Here is a 22,818-nt window from a genome sequence, read left to right on the forward strand (position 1 = left end):
TTTATTAAATAAGTAATAATAGTTGTCACTGTCACAATTTTGTAACGGTTATAGAAAAATATCCCGATGTTTTATAATTAATCTAATACCCAATAATATCTCTTTCATCCTTCTTTTACAAAATACAATAACTTTTCTAAAAAAGATAAAAAATACAAGTACATGAAAAACAACATAAAAAAGCAGCTAAATTTGCATACAATGAATGAAAATTTAAAAAAACAAAAAATTAAAACTTATACTTGATATTTTTTATGTTTTTTATAAAATAAAAAGAGTTTCTTACTCACTGATCTTTCGAGGTGCAACGATAAAGTTGACGGCTATGTTGATCTGTAACAAATTAGAAAATAAAAATTGTAATAGCATCCAAAATAATTTATTTTTATTAATTATAACATTTAAAAAAATATTATTGTACACATTGAATTTTATATTCGATGAGTTCAATAATAAACAAATATTTTATGGACTAGTTTTATAAATTCTGAAGAAATTCTTTTAAGCAGAAACTTTTATAGAATTATAGCTTCTACATAAAAGTTTTTTTCTCTAATTCTCTCTCTTTTCTTTAAATTATTTAAATAAACAATTCTAATTACGTGATTAATTTAATTTAATTTAATTAAAGTTTCGCGGATACATAATTAATACACAATTAATATACAAATAATAAATTACTCACCCTACGGTTTCTCCACCCACGCCCGATGCCCTTCCTAGGTCTGGTCCTCGTTTCAGGTTGTCACCCACGCGCGATACTTTGAACGGCACTCCCGCACTTAAACGCACGCGAGACTTTGATTGACACTTCCAACTTGGACGCGCGAGACTTTGCACAGCACTTCCGAAATCAAAATTAAGACGCGACGAAAGCAAACATAGACCTTCAAACATAGGTCTGGTCCTCCTCTCATTGTCAGGTTGTCACACGCGCGATACTTTGAACGAAACTCCCTTGGACGCGCGAGACTTTGTACGGCACCCCCGAATTAATTAAGACACGAAAATATCGATCGGAAACGTTGGGTACTTAGCTTCTCCTTCAGAATAAACCTATAATGTAAAAAAAAGATTTTTTTATATCATGAATAAACCTTCCAAGAACTGAGCCCTCCCACCAACGTCAAGGTGTATCCAATGGGAGGGTTTTTTATCGGAGACAAAACCGCAATATAAATATGTTTCAAAAAATGAACATGGAATGTCGGCTAATTCATTTCCTCGCTATCAAATATTCTTTTAATTATAAAATAAATTGTAAGTTATATGTATATACACATATACATGTAATAAAACTAGATGTAAGATATTAATGTCTAATTTGTTTTGTTTAATGTATTACAAATTATTTAACTGATTGATACTAACAAACAGTAAATGATATGGTTTTCGTTATTTTGAATCACTAAATTAATTGTTAGTCTTCCATTCATTAATAATAAGCAGAACTGCATAAATATTAATATTATTGTTATAGTACACAAGAATTAATACTACGTTATAGTTATGTATTTATAATATTTATATGCAAACTATGTTTATTTATAATTTAAATGACATTTTGTAATTTTAATTGTGCAATGATTAGATTACTAAGCAGTTCACCACCTCTAAAGTATTAATTACACAATATGACTGTATCATATTTCTATAATATATGTTACAATTTAAATAGAAAATACGCTGTTTAAATCATTCTACATTTTAGTATTATAAATTATTAAGATTTACATTTTAATATTTGTTATAAAAACAAATATTGCAATATAGACATTTAATCAATACTGTAAAATTACTAAACTAGAAAGAGTAACAACCTGTCTTTTAGTTAACATCAAAATATGTCAAATTATAAATAATTATATTATTAATTATAGTTGTAATTGACTGTAATATTGTAATATTGATCCTTTGACAAGGCCAACATCGCTTGAGAAACTTTAGGACCAAAGTGTTCTAACATAAATCGACATAGTGAATATCGTGCAGGGGCTTACTATACACTTGTTATGGGCGCAATATGCATAATGGTGCATTCAATAATGGCACGCGGTATGCCATTCCACGAAGATGAGGATAGTTCGATGATGTGCACAGGACATTGTCATTTACAGGGTGTCTACTCAAATCTTGTAAAAAAATTCCTTGATTTTCCAGGTAATTTTATTTAAAATTCCAAGTAAGGAAAATATTTTTTTAAATTTTAATACAACTTTCTCTAAAATGAATTTTTTATTACAAATATTTTCTAATGTTTTTTATTCATACAAGGAAAAAACACAGAGTCTCTTAAGCTTAAGTGCTAGATTTATAAATGTACTAAAAAACTGAATAACTCTTCTAAGATAAGCATTTTCTCTTGCATAATATTTTCATTTCTTTATCGTTAAAAATTACAAAAAATATTTACTTAATATTCAATATTATATTGAGACATTAAATATATATAAACAGAAATAAATAAATATATATATATTTATTTATGCAATCTATTCAATGTCTTAATATAATATTAAAAATCAAGCACATATTCTTTGTAATTTTTAATGATAAAGAAATGTATGAATTGCACGAAATATGCTATGCACGAATATGCTAATCGCGCAAAAAAAGAATAATTCCGCAAATAAGTAATAAATTAGCTCGTACGTAATAAATTATCTTTGCTTTCACAAATCCGGCATCTCGGATGATTTAATTTATTTAATATATTTGTTTAATAATTTTTACGTACAGAACGTTTTGTATAATTATTGTAGAATTTTCAAATGCTTAAAATCTGTGATAAAAAATGCTAAAAACATGGTCAGCCGACAAAGTAACAGCGTGAACTTGGTATCTCGGTTTGTTCCGAGCCATTTTTTTTTTTTGTTTAATAGCCAGAAATATTTATTTAATCTGTCAAAAACTCGAACTATTAAAAATAAAACAAGACCATTCTCAACAATTAATGAGTTTCCACAAAGTGAGATGCCAGTTTTACACACGGCTGACTGTTCACAATTGAAAGCAAAATTATCTAAAAGAGAATTTTCGAAAAAAATTTCCTGAATCCTAAAAAATTCCACGAGGCTTCCCCGATTTTTCCACATACAAAAGAAATTCCAGGTTTACCCTGTTTTTCTAGGGTGCAGACATTCTGCATTTAGAACGCAAAGGCAAGCGCGGCAAGATTGTTCCCAAATATTGCTTCGAGACAAATGTATCGAATTAAATATAGACAAAATATCTCTGTCGCAATGTTAGTACATATTTATATTTCTTTCTTTTAGATTAGAATCAAATTGAAATTAAGAATTGCATGTAACATTTTCTGCGGTAAACGTAAAAGCATTTCAGAAATTCATTTTTCCCGAAGATCTCTATCAAATTCATTTTCATAGATTTAAAAAAAATAAATATAATCCTAAAAAAAAAAAAAAATATTAATATAATCCTAAAATGTGAGCAAAAATCATGAAACATCTTAAAACCTAAATTAATCGGAAACCTACTAGTCTCGTTATGTATCATAAGTGAGTAAGTAAGAGAGAGAAAGAGAACAAGTAAAAAATGTATAAATTGTGTACAACAAACTTGCGATTTTGATCAACTGTTAGTTTATGCATATATCCATGTTCAAATTTTCGTTCTCTTCTCGGACAAAGTTTGAGTTCCTTCCGTGCATATTTCTGACGAACAAAATTCCTTTTGTATTACTGAAGTGTTTTCATGAAAACTTAACGGAGAAACTTCGTAGCACTCTCTATTTCAACTTCGCATCTAAAAAACTTTTAGCGCAATAGGACCTTAGAATTTGTCAGACAGAATGAACGGCGGGACACGGTGGCGTGAACAGTTTAGGAGAGATTACGTACCAACTTGGATCACATTATGCATAGATTACTTTACATAAACAACGTATATTATGCACAGATTACTTTACATAAACAACGCACTTGACTGTATTTTAGAGGACAGTAGTTTCACGCAAGTTAACCGCGCGGTTAATCATGTTATCCTCGAGGAAACCGATAGTCTTTAAACGACATCCTGGTGCCATTAGGAGACACCTACATGAGTATAACTGTATAGTATACGAATAATATACACAGATAATAGTGATTGACTTAACTAGAGGTTCGCTCGACTCAAGAGGCGACCACACCATCTGCGCAAGTGATTTTGCGTTTCATCTCATACAGGAGTTGCTCTAGACTAATTGACCGCTTTTAACTCATTAGCCCTTGATTTATATACGCGACGACGAGAAGGAAATTTTATATTTTATTGCAATGAAGAAATTTAGATTTTATTTAATTAGCATTAAAAATAACTGAAAATTGTTTCGATATGCGGGAAATCTCGATGCTTTTATAATTTGACAACATTCCGAATGAGCAAATTTATTTATAAGTGTTTTCGTTTCACTCAATATTTTTCATTCCTTTTATCTATTTTAAAAATAAAACACTAACCATTTAATTTATAATAATATCATTTTTATATTAATATGTTGTTCTTTAAATAATTTTTCTCTATATTTATCTCAACAGAAATCTAAAATTCTTTCATTATGATATTTTGATAATAGAGAAGGTGAATTTTAATTCAATAAATTGGAAAGAGTTTAAAGAACGAATTGATAGCTTGATAAAAAGTATCCGTACGTAAAATAATACAAAGCTCGATATAATTTTAAATGCAAGGCGAAAGATCAAAGGGCGATTACCTATAGCGTGCATGTAAATCGTTACATGAAGTAGTAACCCAACATGTATGCGCGTGCGAGACGACTCCTTTCGCACTAAAGAAGATCCTGCGCTTCCCGTGTTAACGGAAGCTAAATCCCTTAGAAAAAAAAACTTGCTGTTGCAATTAAAATTCCAATTCGATTTTCTTGCGCACTATAGTATAGTCCTATATAGACTTTAATAATCGAATCAATTCCGCTTCAACGATCCCGGGGGAGTAGACTCCTCGGAGACAAATTGAAATTCCGATAAAGAGTTACGTTCTCGCGCTAATACTTTTGCTCGCGCAGGAACAATAAGAAAGAAAGAGCTAAGAAAGCGTAAGAAAGAGAGGAAAACAAAAATTATACTACTTTCGGAGTGAATTCTTAGAAAATTGCAAAACACATTCGTCCTCTCGTCGTCTCTCGGTGTTCGGTTAACCATTTTGGTTTGTCGATTTTGCCTCGCGCCAAATAACCAGTAATAGAATATTACTGTGTCAATGAAAATCCTCGGTATATCTTTATCAATATATAATGACGCGAATATATGGTTCCCAACGTTTATTTGCGTTGATGGAAACGTGGCAATTAGCGTGGGTGCGGTACGTGGGTGAATCGTGTGTTTCCGCGTCCGCGCTTAAACGGAAATTGAGAACTCGCCAGAATTACACTAGACAGATGGCAGAAACAAAATCAAAATGCAATTTCCCGCGATGCGATGCGATGCGACACGACGTGCGTGCGATTTAAACATCCGACTCGTCCGCTACACATAATACCTATCAATTGTAGGCTGTAGGATCGCAGAGAAGCTGATTGCGTTACCGAAGGCAAATACGCGAATGCAATTACAGTACACGAAGATGACGACGACGACAACAACAAGGAGGATGGCGTACACATATGTATACTCTCCACGGAGAAGGTATTAGAATCAATTCCGACAGAATGCTGATAATGCGATGGATAGATTCTCCGTACACGGATCTGATAGAGTAATAAAGATGAACGCAGGATTTTCATCTCGCGTTTAAATTTTAGCGTTCCCACATTGAATCCAATTTGTTTCCAGTTTTGTGTCTACTACTTTTTGCAGGAAAGTTAATTGGAACGATAGGCAAAACGTACAAGTCGAAAAATTTCAATCGATGAAAAAATATTTACTGGAATTGTAAGGAAAAATAATTCCATCGTTTTAATTATGCAGGTAAAACAAAAAAAAAGAAGCATCGAAAGTCCCGTAGACAGATTGAATAATGGAGGATTCATAAGCATAAAATAGCGCGCTGATGAGAATTCACATTAATGATATGCCCCCCGCGCGAGATCTTCACCGAGTTTAAAACAACGTTAATAAACTTCGAAATGTTACCCAGCGAATTTATCATAGAGCAAAACAGGTTTTTTTTAATAAAAAAAAAAAAAAAAAAAAAGAGTAAAACAATCCTTTGCGCGAAACTTTCAGCAACACCCACCATCCCCGTTTGCATGGTAGCCTAGCATTATTTGAATAAGCGTTATTAAATTCTTGCTTTCTCTCGAAATGAGCAAATATAACATAAATAAATGTTACAAAAAATCACTTTTGTGTTTATTACGAAATCAGAAAAATTCACGCTACGTAGTTGGTGAAATATTAAAAACAAAAGAATAAACATAGCAAGATACTTTGTTCATGTCTCCTTATCATCTAGTTCTCCTTTATAAAATTATTAATCTTACCCTTTCAAATTTTACTTTAGGGACCTTTACTTGAAAAAGCAGGATAATATAATCAAGATAATATTAAAACGAAAGAGGAGAAGCACTTTGATGAAAGAAATTAACCTTTTCCTTCATGTGAGTAATTTTTTCATCTTTATGGTATTTTAAATTTGAAATGAAAATATTAGAAATATTTTTATATACTCTCTCTCTCTCTCTCTCTCTCTCTGTTTTAGAATAAAATATTTAAAAATTCTGTTTCCAATAAATACATAGATTTATTGTTCTAAGAATTTGAAGAAACGACAATAAATAAAAAGAAAAACAAAAAAGTGAACAAAAAGATGTACTATATTTTACGACAAGCTTTTAAGATTTTATCGCGTGCGTAATACATAACTCAAATTGCGGTTTGCAATTTAAAAAGTTTAAGTACGCTTTAAGCGTAAACATATTTACATCCTTTGAAACGCATCTCACGTAAGAGAATCTCCTCGTCATATAGGAACGCGTATCATCTATAAAAATGATCGCTGGGCTCTGCGAGAAGATATGAATAAAACTGGAAAAGTGCATCGTTATACAAACATTGCCGATGTACTAGATGAGTGCGTTTAATGCGTTTAATGCGTTTTATAGGGCGGATGTTAATCTTAGTGACACAGAAGATAGCTTTTCACTTTCAGAGATTACCGACCATTTTAATCCTCAAAGGATTAAATCTGCAATCACAATCTCTTCGGTTTTAATATATCTTCCTAGCTCTCTCTTGTGCAATGTTATTGAAACACAAATAAGAAAAACTATAAAAAAAAGAAGAAACTGTTCAATATTAAATTTAATTGTCAAGAGATTATTCTTATATATATCTTTATAATTTAATTATAAAAATTGTTTTTGATATAAATAAAATATTATGTAAGAAATAATAAACGTAAAATCTCATTTATCATCCATGTTCATTTTCGCGTTTCATTTTCTATTTCAGTACGTGGCTTCGTTCCTTTTATAATCCATCCAGAGGACGTCTTTACGAAAAATAGAGGCAATTAAAGGGCTGGCATCTATTTTTAATCAACCGCTTGCTCGATCCGGCGCGTACAACAGGCGGAAAAGAATTAAATATTCATGTCGCAGTTGTTGACGTCAGCTACATATGCAAGTTGAACGCAATTAAATGGTTCATTTTCAAGAGGAAATATGATTCCGCGATGATGACTTTAATATGACAAAAAGATATCAAGCACAAAGATTGCGGAATGTTTATTCCAAAATCTAATGTTCGGTCTTCTCTTTTCAAACGTAAGAAAAATTAAAGTTACATACATATTGTAAACGCGATAAAATGCGTACCGCACGTATGCTTTGCAAAAACGAGATGAACAGAGAGGAGAGCACGTTTCGTATTGAAAAGCCGGTTCCCGAATCTCGTCGACTGCATTTGGTAAAAAACGTGACTTTTTGAAATAAACGAGCCCTGTGTGTGACGAGGGCTGGATTTGATGACACAAAGCATTATTGGCGCGGCCGATCGAAACTGGACGCTGCCGGTCGCTCGCTTTGTGCCCTTAAGCGAGACCGGATATGAAATGCGCGAATATGCGATATAAAAATGTGCGTTTCCGACCACGCATTTCCGGGCTGAATACCCAGTCGCACGTGTCGAGAAAATCTCAAGCGCACAAATCTTTTTTATCGTCGAGTAAGCTCGTTCGTTCGAGTCGAGATACTACGCTATAGGATCGTTCCGCGTGATTGGCAAGTTGCGTTACAACTGCCGCTGTAAGTTTTTCTACTTGAGAAAAGAAAGTTAAATGTGAAAAGTTATGTGTACACACACATATGTTACAAAATAAAAGTAATTGGTTGCTTTTTATAGATTCACCAATAAATCTAATGAAAAAATAGAAAGTAGACAGAACGTCAATGGTGTAGAAATATATATTTAAATATTTTATATATGTATATGTAACGATCGAATTAATAATTTTTACTGTGTAATGTAAAATTTAAAAATATTTCGATAAACGTGGAAAATCTCGATGCTCTTTTATGATTCTGCAATATTGTGAAAACTAGTATCTCAAAAATGTCAACTATTGCGAGGTATTTTTATTATGACAATGTGCAAAAATGAACAATATTGAATGTAATTTTGTAGAGAATGCCAAAAGTGGGTTTATAAAAGAACGAAAGCGATGTGACGGATATAAGAGAAGTGAATTTTATATGCAAACATTTTATTTAGGTAACTTTATATTTATTTATGTAATAGCACTTTTATTTATGTTTCCAAAACAAAAAAAAGGAAAAAAAACAACTTACTATTTTATTCAGCATAATACGAAATGTGTCAAATTTTTCTGAGCTGAGTGTCGAGATCCTCCTTAAAATTTACTTTCATAAATATTATATTAAGCAAATTTATTTTTAAATAAATTTAAATTTGTTTTATTTAATTATTCATTTTATATATATATATATATATATATATATATATATAAATAAAATAAAGATCATATATAGTGTATATTTCCCTCTATCTCAGCCTGTAAAATATCAAAATACCAACCAGTTAAACTACAAAATGATTACTTTTATGTTAGCACGTTGCTAAATTACACCATTACCACAGGGTATTTCGCGACGTATATTACTCAAACTAATGCGGTTAATTCAAATGGGATTATCAACACTGTGTTGCTTGCGTTTACAACGTGTAGTCTCGTGCAAAGAATAATCCTTCTTTCTCTCTTTTCCTTTTTTAAAAAATTGCGTATCTCTTTATGGAACACGTAATACATAGAAACGTAGGTGTTGCTTGTTATCTTCTCTGAGAGGTTTTTTAACTGAAGCTTAACACTCTCACTTGTACGGGGAGCGTGGACTCTTGAATCTAATTACACACGAAAGATCCGGGTCATGTCTCTCATTGAAAGAAGATTTTAATATCATCGCGGTTCCCGTGTCATGTAATTTCACTAAACTGAAAGCGACGACTCTCGACAAAAATTCATCCACTATTGTTTCGACAAATATTCAGCTTCTTGCTATCTCCTCTTTCTATTTTTTTTTTTGGCGTAAAAAGGAGGCCAAAAAAGCGGCAGAGCCATATATACGGGAATATAAGGGAGTACACAAAGTTCCTATTTATACAAATGTTTCACTCTGAGTCAAGCAAGGACGCAAAATTTGTGGTCACCGTGATCTCGTTTCGCGCGCGAAATGTCGAAACGCTTTACAGTTCGGGAGACGTATCAATCCTATTTTGATGCATTAGCACGACGATGTATGTTGTTGCATAGAGTACCCACCGTAAAGGATGATACGCATACGATTCGGTAACCTTTACGTACTGCCAATCGCGTACATATGGATGGAAATATAGAGTAAGCTTCACGGATAACAGACGATTATGTACTGACGTACTGGTGCACTAAGGATATCATGAAACAACATTTCATGGTTAGATTAGATGTATGGTGTACCGGCTCAGCTTTGACATTGTAATTCAGTTTACAGTGTTGAAATTTCATGTATTTGTAATTGACATAAAATACATAAAATACAAAAATATAATATTGAAATATAGAAATGTAAAGAAATTTTGTATGTAATTTAGCAAAAAAAATTTTTTTCAACATAGTAAGGACCATTAAGTACCAAATTTAAATCGAAAATTAATTTAATGAGAAATGCAATCATACTGATATTTAGATGCGGTAATCAACATATTTCAAATGTAAATTATTGAAAATAATTACATTTAAATATAATTTATGTATTTCGTTTAAATATAATATTTGAAAATTTTATTTACCGCGAAAGAATGATAGATATAAATATATGAAAAAATATTTGAAACACAAAAAATTTGAAATTATTAAAAATTTCAAACTTTTATTTCAAATTACCTCAAAAAATGTTTTAAATATGACTCAATGTAATACACAAAAAAATACGCATTTATTTCAATAATTATCATTATTTAACTACATGTAATTTACATTATGAAAATATCTTCTTCAAATATTTAACTGCTCGTATAATGAGAGAAATAATTATTTTGATTGATTTTGATGTCTCTAACAAAAAAACATATATTTTAAACTATGAAATAGGTTCACAACGGCAATATTTTAAGTATTTATTTCGCAAAATTAACTAATAATAACTATTTAAATATTAAATTATTATTTAATAAATTTTTAATCTACTAAGAGGAATATTCTATTTTTTATATGTATACATATATGTATACTATTTCAAATTTTGATTTCTATTTTGCTCGATTTTGCTCTATTTATATTTTCCTCCGTCTGTATGATAAAAAAAAATATATATAAAAGTTGCATATGCATCATATCTTTCGCATACATAATCAAGTGACTTCTAAAGATACAAAGACATCTCGCGAGCAGATTAAAAAATAATCGTAGCTTATTACATGTACATATATGACAACAAAATATGAGCGTCGCTCTCGTTACTTTTAGGATAATATAATTATAGGAAATTAACTGTGTCATAGAGATATATTAGACAGCTTGTAGGAAAGAGCTTGACGGAGAGACCTCCTAAAAAGTAATAACTATCATAGCTCGCGACAATGGCTTACTTACCACTCGTATGTCACTGTACCGCGCAAGCTAGAAATGTCTGTATTACGTTTAGGGCGCCCTAGTGCGAGATGAAAGATACCGACGCGACGGTAGGGTTAGACGTAAAGGTAAAGTCTAAGACTGTAAGAGGAGAGCTTGGAGCAAGAAAAGTAGTGATCCCACTTGATGGAAGAGATTCGAGAAAATAGTCCACCTAGGCATACGTGATCTCGTTTAGAAGATACATAGCAGCGAAAACGCGGTAAGAAGGTCGGCTGACACGTCGGGACGTATGGAATATTCGAAAAATGGAGCGGCGAGCGAGATCCTAAGGAAGATTACTCTCGTCGAACCATCGCGTCGTATCGAACGTATATACCTAGCTACCAATCTACGTTTCAAGAATCTATACTTGTAAGGGATTACTTCGCCGGAGAAAGATCGATTGCGACGGGGCGACTCCGCGTTTTAGCGGAGTCCTCTTGCAATTTCGAGGTGAATCGAGAGAGGAGGGAGGAGTTATCAAAGCTCGTGACGCGCTTTCGACGTAGTGCAAATACTGCCAGCGAGAGGCTATTTCGCAAAACGCATCGTTTCACAACGTGTATACGCACGTGTCGCTTAATCGAATTTTATAACGTACGTTAAAAGCAAATAAAAAGAAACTTTTTCAAATATCGCTCGCCCGTACACACGCGCGTACATCGCGCAGCAATACCTTGATCGGTCCCGTGTGTTCCCTACGCACGATTGAATTTAACACCTGCCACCTGGCACCAACCATTCGTTTCAATATAAATCGCTCCGGCGCGAGTGAAGGTCGAAAATTTCGTCATCACGTGCGGAAGGCAATCTAGAATCATCCTGCCCGATTCGAGTTGCAATTTCGAGGCCTCTTGGTCGCGCGAACAATATCATCAGTAGTAGAATTAAAGTGTGAATATTCGTTATTTTTTCTACGCCAAATTGCCCTTCAAAATCATTTGTCAGAAATACAGCAATAAAATAGACGAATGTATAAAATAATTTACTTGTATCAAGAAAAAAATGTAATTTTATATTATATAAGATGTTGATAAGAAAAGAGTTTGAGATTTATTTGATAAAATCTGCAAATTTTTTAATCCTGTTTAAAATAATTTATATTATTTAAAATTGTTCAAAAATATAAAAATGTATGAAAAATTAGTTGTTACTCGCAAAAATAAATAATTTTATAACTACAATAAATTTATCAAATATGTATATTTAATCATAATCAATCGACGTACAATACAGTCGTTGACAACATCTCGTTCGGTCTCGCCGTTTGACTGATCGTACAAATAAAACGAATACGGGAAATTTGAACAATATAAATGAATCTGTTGCGCGCGAGGCGAGATATACGAGGAAGGACAAGCCATCGAACGTCCATCTCGCGCTTACAGAGCTGCCTATGGAGCAATAAAACCGAAATCCAATTTACAGATACAATTGCAAATTTCTACGATAAAACATTGGCGATCTGGTCGCGGAGCAGTCTTCTCTCGCAGTTACTGTTTCGTGACACACGTGTGTTATTAATATGAGCATTTAATAACACATTCAAAATCTAATTTTCATCAAGCATAACATGCGCTTATTCAAATTTCATATTTGCAAATATATGTAAATATTGCTCTTTAATCATCTAAATTTATATGTACATATATATACTTGTAAATATATATGTATGTATACATATATATATATATATATATATATATATATATATATATATGAAATTTCTTAACAGAGTTACTGATACGATTATCAAAATATATATATATAAAATATAAAATATTTTCGGCTGCAGTGCAACAATGCTTATCTTTGTAAATGTCATGTAGCTGCGACAAGCTAGCTGTGTTAATTTTAAATGTAGAACTTAGTTGATGTGAAAACGATCTACTCGCGACCCGACGCCGCTCGTAAAGCTGAAATTTTAGAGACCGGTTCTACTTTGTTATTATTAACACAAAGCAGAAGGGTGAGTTGTAAACGTTCGTAAAGTGCGAAGTTTCAACAGCGCTTTCGCCGCGGGCGCTAAATCCTTGCTTAGCACTTGTCGCGTAAGTGTGCGCTTATGTGTGTGGCAAGTGGACGACGTCTACATCGGTGGCTGCGCCAGCAAAACTTTTGTCTATCTAACGAAAACATTCTCCCCTAACGATGAGATGAGCAACATTACCACGGAAGAAACTTTCGGCTCTTTCTTAAATCTAGCCTGATTTATTTGTTTTCTCAGATAATCGATACAATTATATTGAGCGGAAAGTTTTCTTCAAAGATTCTCTCTCTCTCTCTCTCTTGTTGTGTATAATTAATTTAAATTTAATTAAATTTAAATTAAACTTTACTTCTATATATTCAGCGAAAAGTTTTTTTTTTTTTTTTCTTCTTTTTTTTTTATTATAGGTAGTTTACTTTTATTTTTTATTATTTATTTCATACATTAGTTGCCCAAGAATGATAATAAATACTTAACAAGACATCTTCTCGCGCTTATCGTCATTTGACGAATCAAAGAATTGTTCTTAAGCAGCAAGACGGTATTTTTATCAAAGCAAAATATTCTGCTAAGCAATTAACATTGCTACTACTGTATATAGGCAAACCCTCTCTTTCTCTCTCATGTATAAAAAAATATCATGTTTAACTTTTCCTGTCGCGAATCCTGACGCATATCCGTGTCAACGGTAAACACACGTACGTCTACCGTATTTGCGCGCAAACAAACGGGTGCATCGATCAAAGCGCAAGTTCCTTCGTTAAAGCATTTATGAAAAGAAAGACCGATCTGCCGTCGGATTTCTCGCGATTCTACGGAGAGATATTATACAACCTTCCAACGATTCTCTGCACTCAGATCCTTGCAATATTTAACTTAGGTTATTAATATAGATTATTTTATTAATACAGGTAGAAGAGAAAAGCAGAGACTAAAACAAGCTTAATTATACCAGACTGCACCAGAATTGAGGAGACTTGGTAACATTTATATCTCGTGACGCATTCTCAATTTATGGCGAAACCTAGAATAAATGATTTCAATTCCAGGAAATTGAAACTTCAGAAATACATTCCTCTCTCTCTCTCTCTCTCTCTCTCTCTCTCTTCTGTCTAATGCGACCAAATGCTACGATCAAGTAAATGGTATTTCAGTGAATTATTAAAAAGAATTATTTCTTAACGGAGGGAAGGAATGTGTCTAAAACAAACATTTCTCTTTCTGCCTTCAAATTCGTTGATGCGCATACTACTATCGCAATGTTACGGAAGAACGAATTTCGCGTTGCGGGAAAATATTTACCTGAATTAAGTGTGCAATGGTAGTTTATTTAACGCCTCATCAAGCTTTGTGGAAATCTATGATGCGGAAAATCAACGCTTTAAAAAAAAAAAAAAAAAAAAAAAAAAAAGTTTATAAATCTGTCTATAATAAAATTCGATGGCGAAAAAATAATGTATGCAAACGATCTATAGAATGTATAAGTTAATTATGCATTATATAAAATCTGAAGAAACCGAATAAAATTTTACATATTATTTTATGTGTATATGTATATATAATATCTGTATGTTAGTTTTTTTTTTTCTATTTTGAGATATATAAAAATAGAATTTTATATTAGTTCAAAGGGTATTACAAATTCATCGATCTTGCAAAATTACATATTATGTAATGATGACATTACGGCCAACAAAATGCAAATGAATAATATGAAAGTTCAATCTCGCGTGACCGCGATAAAAATTAAACGAAAAATTATATATTCGTCGTATCGATATTCTGGTCAAACGCGCAAGAGTAATCAATTTAATAGAAAATTATACGAAATAATAATACACGCACACGAGTATTTCTCTTTATGTTAAAGTCCTGTACAATATCTCAGGATCCATACTCTTCAATCGCTTATTTCATTCTCCCGCTTTCTATCTTCCTCGTCGAGTTTTATTATCTCTCGACAAAGCTGCCGCAAAAGGTTGCTTTATATCCAATTTCATTTTAACGCCCCTTTTCTCTTTTTGTTTATTCTTTTTTATTTTCCCTTTCCTTTGTTTCTTTCTAATTTTCCCCTTGCTATCCTAATCTTCATAGTAAAGAAGCACAACACAATCGTCTGTGTAAGGCATGTTAGAAAAGGATTAGCCAGGATTTGCATTTCCTTGTCAAAGTACGATATTAACCTCAGTCTCGGAGCACTCTGTATCCACCCTGTTGTTAAGCCCACCCTGTCTTTTGAGATTTTCCTTGTAATCTGCCTGCAACGAAGGTTTCTCTGTCCCTCGTCCCTCAGTCAAGGTTCACCATTTCCATTGCACTTTTACGTATTTTATTTTCGTGAACCCGAAAACCGTTAAGCAGATTTGCCATTATTATTCGTCTCTTTGTGCCAGAAAAGAAATTGTTAGTGAGATCGAAAAGTAAACCGCGATATTTCAATTACAATGTCAGTAATCTCTCGCGGCCAGACGGCTCTGCAAATAACGTATTGGCCTTACATAAATATCGGCAGAGTGTCGTGGCAAACACGGAGAACGGTTCAACGTCCAAAAACCGCCACGGAGTTGACTGACGTACGTGTAACTCAAAATCACGTTCGTGAAATTCACGGAGAGTAGAAAATTCTCGAGAGCGAATTCAGCCGATGAAAATGCCACGTTCAACAGAGATGGAAAAACAGGGATTCCGCGAGGATCGGGGAATGATTTTTAAATAATTTCACGCTCTCGCGAAAATTTCGGAAAAATCTCGAACAATTAAGAGGAAGATATCGAGAATAGCTCTTTTCGATTGAGCGAAATTCTATGAATCGAGCGCGGGAGGAGGACGCGCGCTAATTAAATTGCCCGTAATACCATATCTGTATCCTCCCCCCCTCCCCCCCGCCGTCTAGTCAATCCGTCAATTTCTCTACCTATGCTATCGCATTTTTTTACACACAGAAGGTATATCGATGTCGATGTGCGTCATTCCGAGCGATTGATCACAATTGACGAATGGTCGATGCGCGCCGGTATCTTCCATGCCCGCCATTCTCTTCCGCATCGTTCACGTACATACATAATTTTCCAAAAGCGATTTTGGTTGCATTTACTTTATGACGCTTCACCATAAATTCATTCGTGCTTGCCACTTACGCGAAAAACTTGAAACAACACATGAAATATGTAGGTTCCACGGCATATGAAATATATAAGTTTTATCTGAGAACAAGCAAGAAAAGCTATGTACCTTATATCTTCCCTCATATTTATATATATTGCTTTATTTTTACTTATCTTAATTTTTTTTTTCCTTTCCTGTTTTTATATCCTTAATTTATATTTTATTTAAATATAGATGTTGCATTTTGTTTCTACTTTTTTTTTTTATCGATTTGTGACAAATTATAAACTTAACTAACGATAACTAAAGAAAGTTTCGAATTTTCGTAATAAAAGTTTTTCAAAATATCAATACGTCGATACTTTGTTTTTATGATAACTTTTGATGAAATACACTAATTAGAAAAGTGTTGTACTTGACGTTAAAGTATAAATACTGCATGTGCAGATATAAAATAAGAGATACATTTTTGAAGAAATATCATGGAAAAAATTCAATTAAAACTATTGTGCGTAGGTGTTAACTAATGATTCTTTAATAAGGCAATTTAAGGACATGTGGGAAATTCCAACACTTTTGTAATTTAGCAGTATATGAAAGTTAGGATCTCGAAAGTTGAAAACTACTAACATTAATAATGTTGTGGAAAATATTTAAAAATGTTCTTTTTTTTCTAAAAGATATACAAAAATTGCATTTAGATAGCCTTTATTTATTCATACAATTGTATTTTTATTTCATTTCAAGAGAAGTATATATTTTTTTAAATATTATTTTATTCAACATTATACAAAATATGTGTCTCAATTTTCGCCATAAATCTAGAGGGATTTCCTATACTGTATAATAATAAAAGAGAGCAATTTTTTTATTTTTTTTTCATTAATATCAATGTGCATATTTATTTTTTACCTGTTCTCAGCTTCTATGTTTTTATGTTTTATTCAGTGTTTATTTTTTATGATTTCTGCTCAGTGTTGCGTACATCAAATAAATATAAAATTATTTAATTATTTAATTATTATTTAATAATTATTTAATTATTTTATTCGTTATGTCACTACATAAAAAATATTAAATTATTAATGCAGAATTATTATATTTTATTTTCTGACATATCAAAAAGTTTTTATAAATTTTTTATGTATTAATTTTTTACATACTAGTTTATATTCGTTACATTTAAGAGTACGTATATGTATATGGGAGAAATAAATAAACGTGAAACAATAAATCAATTAACAGAAATTCATGCATGGAGACATTAATCTGCGCTATCACATGGGTACGACGAACAATAACGAGCAGACAGCGAGCGCTTTCATCAGTCGGCGGCTTTTCGCTTTTGCCGCGTTTAATTGAGAGCATGATGAAGCTAAATGAGAATTGATAGTACAGGAACAGACAGGATAACATTACAAATCGATCTATTAGTCGATCGTGCGATCTGCCACGTACAAATTTAACATTCGCATCGATAACAAATGTACCATCCCGTTTTCATTCGATTTAATCGATCATTGTTTCAGAAATTCCAACGCGTTATTACACAAATCCGCTTATTAAAATAAATAAAAAATCATGACATTTTACATGAAAAATGGCAAGGATTAAATTAAACGCATTGTTTATAATTATATAATTTACGTCTGCAATATATTCCTGCATCCTGCTGCACTTCTGTCGACTTCTCAATTTTCTCAAAATTTTATTTTCTCTCATTTTTTTAATTAAGCAAAATCATTCTCGTCAAACGCGTCAATAGGTACACATTCTACGTATGTCCAATCCGTCGCAAAAAATAATGGCCTAGGCAATCGATATCGATAGAATTTATCATGTGGTTGACACACGTTTCCCATTTTCGAAGCGAAACCTAACCGATGGACGATCACACAGGCAAGTTCGTCGACGATTACGAGAGTGCATTCTGCACGGCAGTGGTAAAGCGAAATATACCAACTTTTTATACCGAAAAACATTGAGACAAGCGCGGAACAGTTCAGAAAACACACAGTGTAGAAAAACAAGTAAACACACGGACGACGCGATACTCACGGTAGTCGTGAACTATGGAAACTCTACGCGGCAAAAGCACGTCAAATAAATTAAAAGCCGGCGCTTGGTATGTTACGAGAATATTCAGAACGCGTATCGAATTACTGGAAATATATATCCGGAATTTTTTTATATAACTTTCATTTATATTAGACAGTCCGTATAATTCCATGTCACTCTGCTACCGCTACTCCTACTTTTATTAAACGGAACATTGCGATTCGCAAAGTGACGAGGAAAAAGTTTGCGTGAAATTGAATTCACTTTAATTTCCACATCTTTTCTTACACACAAGTTGTCAGACGAACGCGTCCTGATTTGTTTCTTTAGTCCGCAAATTAAACAGAGATTCGAGTTTGATACGCAAATAGAGAAGATTACTCCGCGAGCTATTTTATTTTATTTAAATTCATTTGCTTCGTCTTTATCTTCTTATTTATTTGATGTTTATTCTACAAATCTTATCATACGCCGAGCCATTCTTATTTTATCAAATTATCAGTTTATAATATTTTATTTTAGTGATATTTTTTAATAACGCTACAAAAGAGAGTACGTTACTATAGCTTTATTCTAGATATTTTACACAATAGGAGCGGTTATCGTGATTTCGCTCTAACGGGATGAACGGCTACTTTCGGCTATTGTTTGCGTTAATCCGGTTACGTAATATAATTCCACTCTGTATTCCGCATCCGTTCGTACGCCATTACATTTCTAAATCGTACACAAGCCGAAAGAATATTTTACGAATTTTGATGAATTCATTCATACGGATTGAAGTTATTACTGTTACGAGGGGTGTTCATTCTCTATTCGATTTCAGATGGAATAAAAGCGTGACTCTTCAATCCTCAAGAGATTGAAATAGCCAATGGGTCGACTATCGGTGCGGATTTCATTTTCACCTCTGCAAAATTATGTGACGCGATCCTTCGTTCGACCTCATTACTTCGGATATAAGAAAGAGATCGTCGGCACTTTTCCGATAAACGAACGACAATGGTTTTCTTCGAGCATCGAAAGGAAGGATTTAAGGATATTCGGAAAATTACTTTAAGGATATTTCTAGAAGATTTACGGGTATAATTAGAACATATTAAAAAAAAAAAAAAAAAAAAAACTTTGAAATTAATGTCATTGAAGAATTATAACTATAACGTTTACTCTGCGACATTTTCGAAAGGCACTTTGCAGCATTCATTGTGAATCCAATCAGACATTTTAGTCAGTAAGACACAAGTTCGTGATGTAACGGTCCGCTAATTACAAAACTTTATCGTTATCCACGTGCAAGTTCATCTTAGGTCTATTGTCGCACTAAGGTCAACTATAGTCACCCGACTAATTACCACTACTAACTAACTTCCGTCCTAACTATTCTCAATTATTATTGAACCCTGTGTTATGCAACGGAGCCGCAACGTTAACTTTGAGATAAAGGAGCGCTATAAAGGACGCTGTAAAGTTTAATAAGTCGTAACCCGATTTCTTTTTGTGAAACATATACACGATATGTGCGTTTAAATCTCGTATTCCAAGATGCAATCTGATTTGCCCGAGCAATTTAAGGAATTATGTTTTCATAGATCTCGCCGTGTTATATATAATACTAATCGGAGCACGTGACTGCTTAGCACGTCAACGTAATAGGAGTTTCTTCTACTTCATAAAGTGCCGCCTAATGCACGCTTTGCGTGCACTTTGATTTGATATCTCAAAATATTTTTCACCATGCAATCTCCGAAGCGATTAACTGCACAAAAAAATACGCGCTCTATATTTTCTTTCATCCTTTTAACATCAAATATTATAATTATAGTGTATATGTAAATCGCGCTCGATTCTATCTTGATTATGTAATTTTATCTTTATCGGTTTGGATAAAATATTTAATTGTTGATACAATCGAATAATTCGATACGATTCGCGTGCTTGGTCCCGTCTTTTGAAAAATCGAATAAAATCACGCGTTTGCGAGATTACCGATCTTGTAAATACATGACACAAAAACTTTCTTTTCTCTTCTCCGAAGATATAACGTCGCGCGTTATCACGACATTCAAGAATCGTAAATTCCCCGGGTAAGACTTGCTAACAACTAAATAACGAGTCATTAACCAACTAGGATTCTGCAGTCCAATGTAAAACGATAGCGACACTTGGCACGGTATAATAATTCCACCCTATAACTAGTTGCAGAATCCAATAAACCAGTCGGCCTAATAATTACCTCGTTGACGAAGAGGTCACTAATAACCGTCGTGAATCTCTCCTAACTATTTCGTCGACGACAACGTATACAAAATTTCACGCCTGAGTGCAGTGTCTGGTCTCTCCGAGAGAACTTTCCAAACACTCCCTCGCCATTAAATAGTCGATTCCAATCAATACTTGCGGACGAGACACTCGCCCGTGACACTCTCGTTTCCCATCGGGAAGCACCGTCGTAACGATAATGTGCGCACTCTCCCTCTCTCTCTCTCTCTCATCTCAGAGCGGCGAAACGAAGAGAAGCTGCGGAATTTCATTGTAAAACCGTTTTAAGTCAGCAATTTACGCCGCCGTCGTCGTCGTCGTCGCTGTCACTGCGAGATTACAGCCGGGACTTGTACTATAACTTCCTATTCCGTGGAGTGCGATAATGGGGTCCTGCGCGAATAAGGTTGCACGCTTTTGAATTTTCTCCGTTCACACCATTACCCTCTCCCATGCTTCTCAGGGTTCCTGAATCGGCGACCATGGTCCATCCACCGAAAGGACAAAATGTAAAGTCAGGAAAATCCATAAGAAAGCGCCATTATCCGCCACCGGCTAATATATTTTTATTTTATTTTTTTTTTTTATGCAAATGCCTTCGTCTTTTATGGTGTATCACCTCATCGTTCTAACAGAGTTGCTACGAATTCGAAAAATCCGCAAACAGTATTTAATCTATAATTTTTTATCTTGGCTGTAGAAAACTGAGATAGAAAATTTATATAGTTATCCTATCCAGTGTGTTATTTTTATATAAATACGATAACGAGAATATAGGTGAGTGCAAAACTGAAGTATTATTTTATAAAGATAAATGATCGAGAGCTTTATCTTTAATAGTTTCACCATTTTTGATAAATTTTAAAAAATAGTTTCTCTAATCATTAAACTAAAGAAAAGTTGCTTGAGAACAAATTAAGACGCCAAGTTTCACGAAACTTTCCATGTAATCTCTTTCGTCAGATTTCAAACAACTTATAATTCTACGTAAATATACTACGTTTCGGTATTGCAGTTTTTTTAAAATAAAAAATATCGATTAAAATAAAATAGCGACGAGTAGATATTGTGTTACACATACTGAAATAAATAAAAAAATAAAAAAATAAAAAAAATAAAAGGCAAAGAAATACGACGCGAGAATAAAAATAAAAGTGAACAATATTTTCTTACGCGAACGGATTATAACCGTCTCCATGCCAAGGGTTAGAATTCCGTTCCTCGGAATTACCGAGTTTATACACGTAGCAACTCTGTCTATGTCGCATTGCCCGCACCGTCTGTCTCGGATAGGCTTGTCAGTCACGGGATGGAACGTGATTTTGCAGAGGGTGAAAGGGTCGGTCGGGACCTTAAGCGGAATAAGGGAGAACCGCTGCTGAGTCCGTATCGGAATCGAGGCAAGGATTCTCATGCACGCCGCCAACTTGCCCGGCATCCCGTGGTCGAGAGGAGAGAAGGAGCATGACGTAGTCGTCGGCGAGGGGGGCTCTTGGGATGCTCCGGACTTCCGGCTAGGGCCGTCGTATGGAGGGGCAGGACGTAATCACCACGGACGGCAACCTGTTTCTAAACTTCACGATTCACAACGCCACGCGAGACGACACCGACGGATCCTTTTTTCGGGTCTTCCCCGGCAAAAACTCACCCTACACCACCACCCAGGTAAGCGACGCGTGGCGAAGCTACTAGATGAATTAGCTTTCTTTTGTGAAGGGGAAATAAGTGCTCTCAGCGCCTCGCAAGGGGCGAGAGTGACGATATTTATTACGCTCTAGAATAAAATCCTTTTTCCCAACGACCGGAAGAAAGAAGTAGAGAAACAAGAGAACCAAAAGAATCGCGCGAACTTGCTTAGAAGTGGCGCCCATTCAATTTTCAAGAGACTATAAAGTGAATACGACAAACTTATTTCGCGAAATCTTCTTCAGGTACTACTAATAATTTAGAATGTTATTAATAATCTCGCAAGAGATAACTATTTTTTAAATTCTTCAAAATAATTCCTCCTTTCCCTTAGCCGTTTATCTCGATAAACATGTAACTCTTGTGACAGTTTACTTTAGTTAGTGTTAGTTTACAGGGAAAACTTTTTTAAATCTAAGTAAATATTTATAGGAAAAACATTCTCGCGTTTAGGAGCGATTGAAAATGTTACATATGGTGATAACGGACGGGTAAACAAAAATACACTATACTTTCAATAAATACAAAATATCCAAAATATTTTCCATTTTTAATTGCGTTACGTGTCCGATAATAAAAATTGTTGCCTTCACGGATTTGACTTATATGGCGATATTTTATTTTTCCTGTATTCATGCTATCGCGTGTTGCTC

The 22,818-nt window shown here is 33.6% G+C and overlaps 2 protein-coding genes across 7 annotated transcripts in view; one reads left to right on the forward strand and one right to left on the reverse strand.

Annotated features, from left to right (window-relative positions):
• The window catches only part of Crz (corazonin), a 167,281-nt gene that overhangs the window by 75,199 nt on the left and 69,264 nt on the right, over positions 1 to 22,818 (reverse strand). Inside the window, exons 4-5 of the mRNA XM_072894051.1 lie at positions 686 to 1,056; positions 291 to 333 (exon numbers count right to left, since the gene is read on the reverse strand). The gene's annotated coding sequence lies outside the window, so the exon portion shown is untranslated. The remainder of the gene's footprint in view (positions 1 to 290; positions 334 to 685; positions 1,057 to 22,818) is intronic.
• 5-ht7 (5-hydroxytryptamine receptor 7) overlaps positions 1 to 22,818 on the forward strand; it is a 104,203-nt gene that overhangs the window by 23,593 nt on the left and 57,792 nt on the right. For 4 of the 6 annotated variants that reach the window (XM_072894041.1, XM_072894042.1, XM_072894040.1 and 1 more), the window contains one exon: positions 21,808 to 22,144. The exons of 1 other annotated variant lie outside the window; for it this stretch is intronic. In XM_072894041.1, the coding sequence (XP_072750142.1) occupies positions 22,007 to 22,144 (138 nt within the window). In that variant the 5' untranslated portion in view covers positions 21,808 to 22,006. Of the gene's footprint in view, positions 1 to 20,942; positions 20,989 to 21,807; positions 22,145 to 22,818 lie in introns of all 6 variants that reach the window. One more of the 6 variants, XM_072894043.1, reaches the window with a different exon arrangement.

The sequence above is a fragment of the Anoplolepis gracilipes genome, chromosome 6, assembly GCF_047496725.1.
Source record: "Anoplolepis gracilipes chromosome 6, ASM4749672v1, whole genome shotgun sequence".
Taxonomy (NCBI): Eukaryota; Metazoa; Arthropoda; class Insecta; order Hymenoptera; family Formicidae; genus Anoplolepis; species Anoplolepis gracilipes.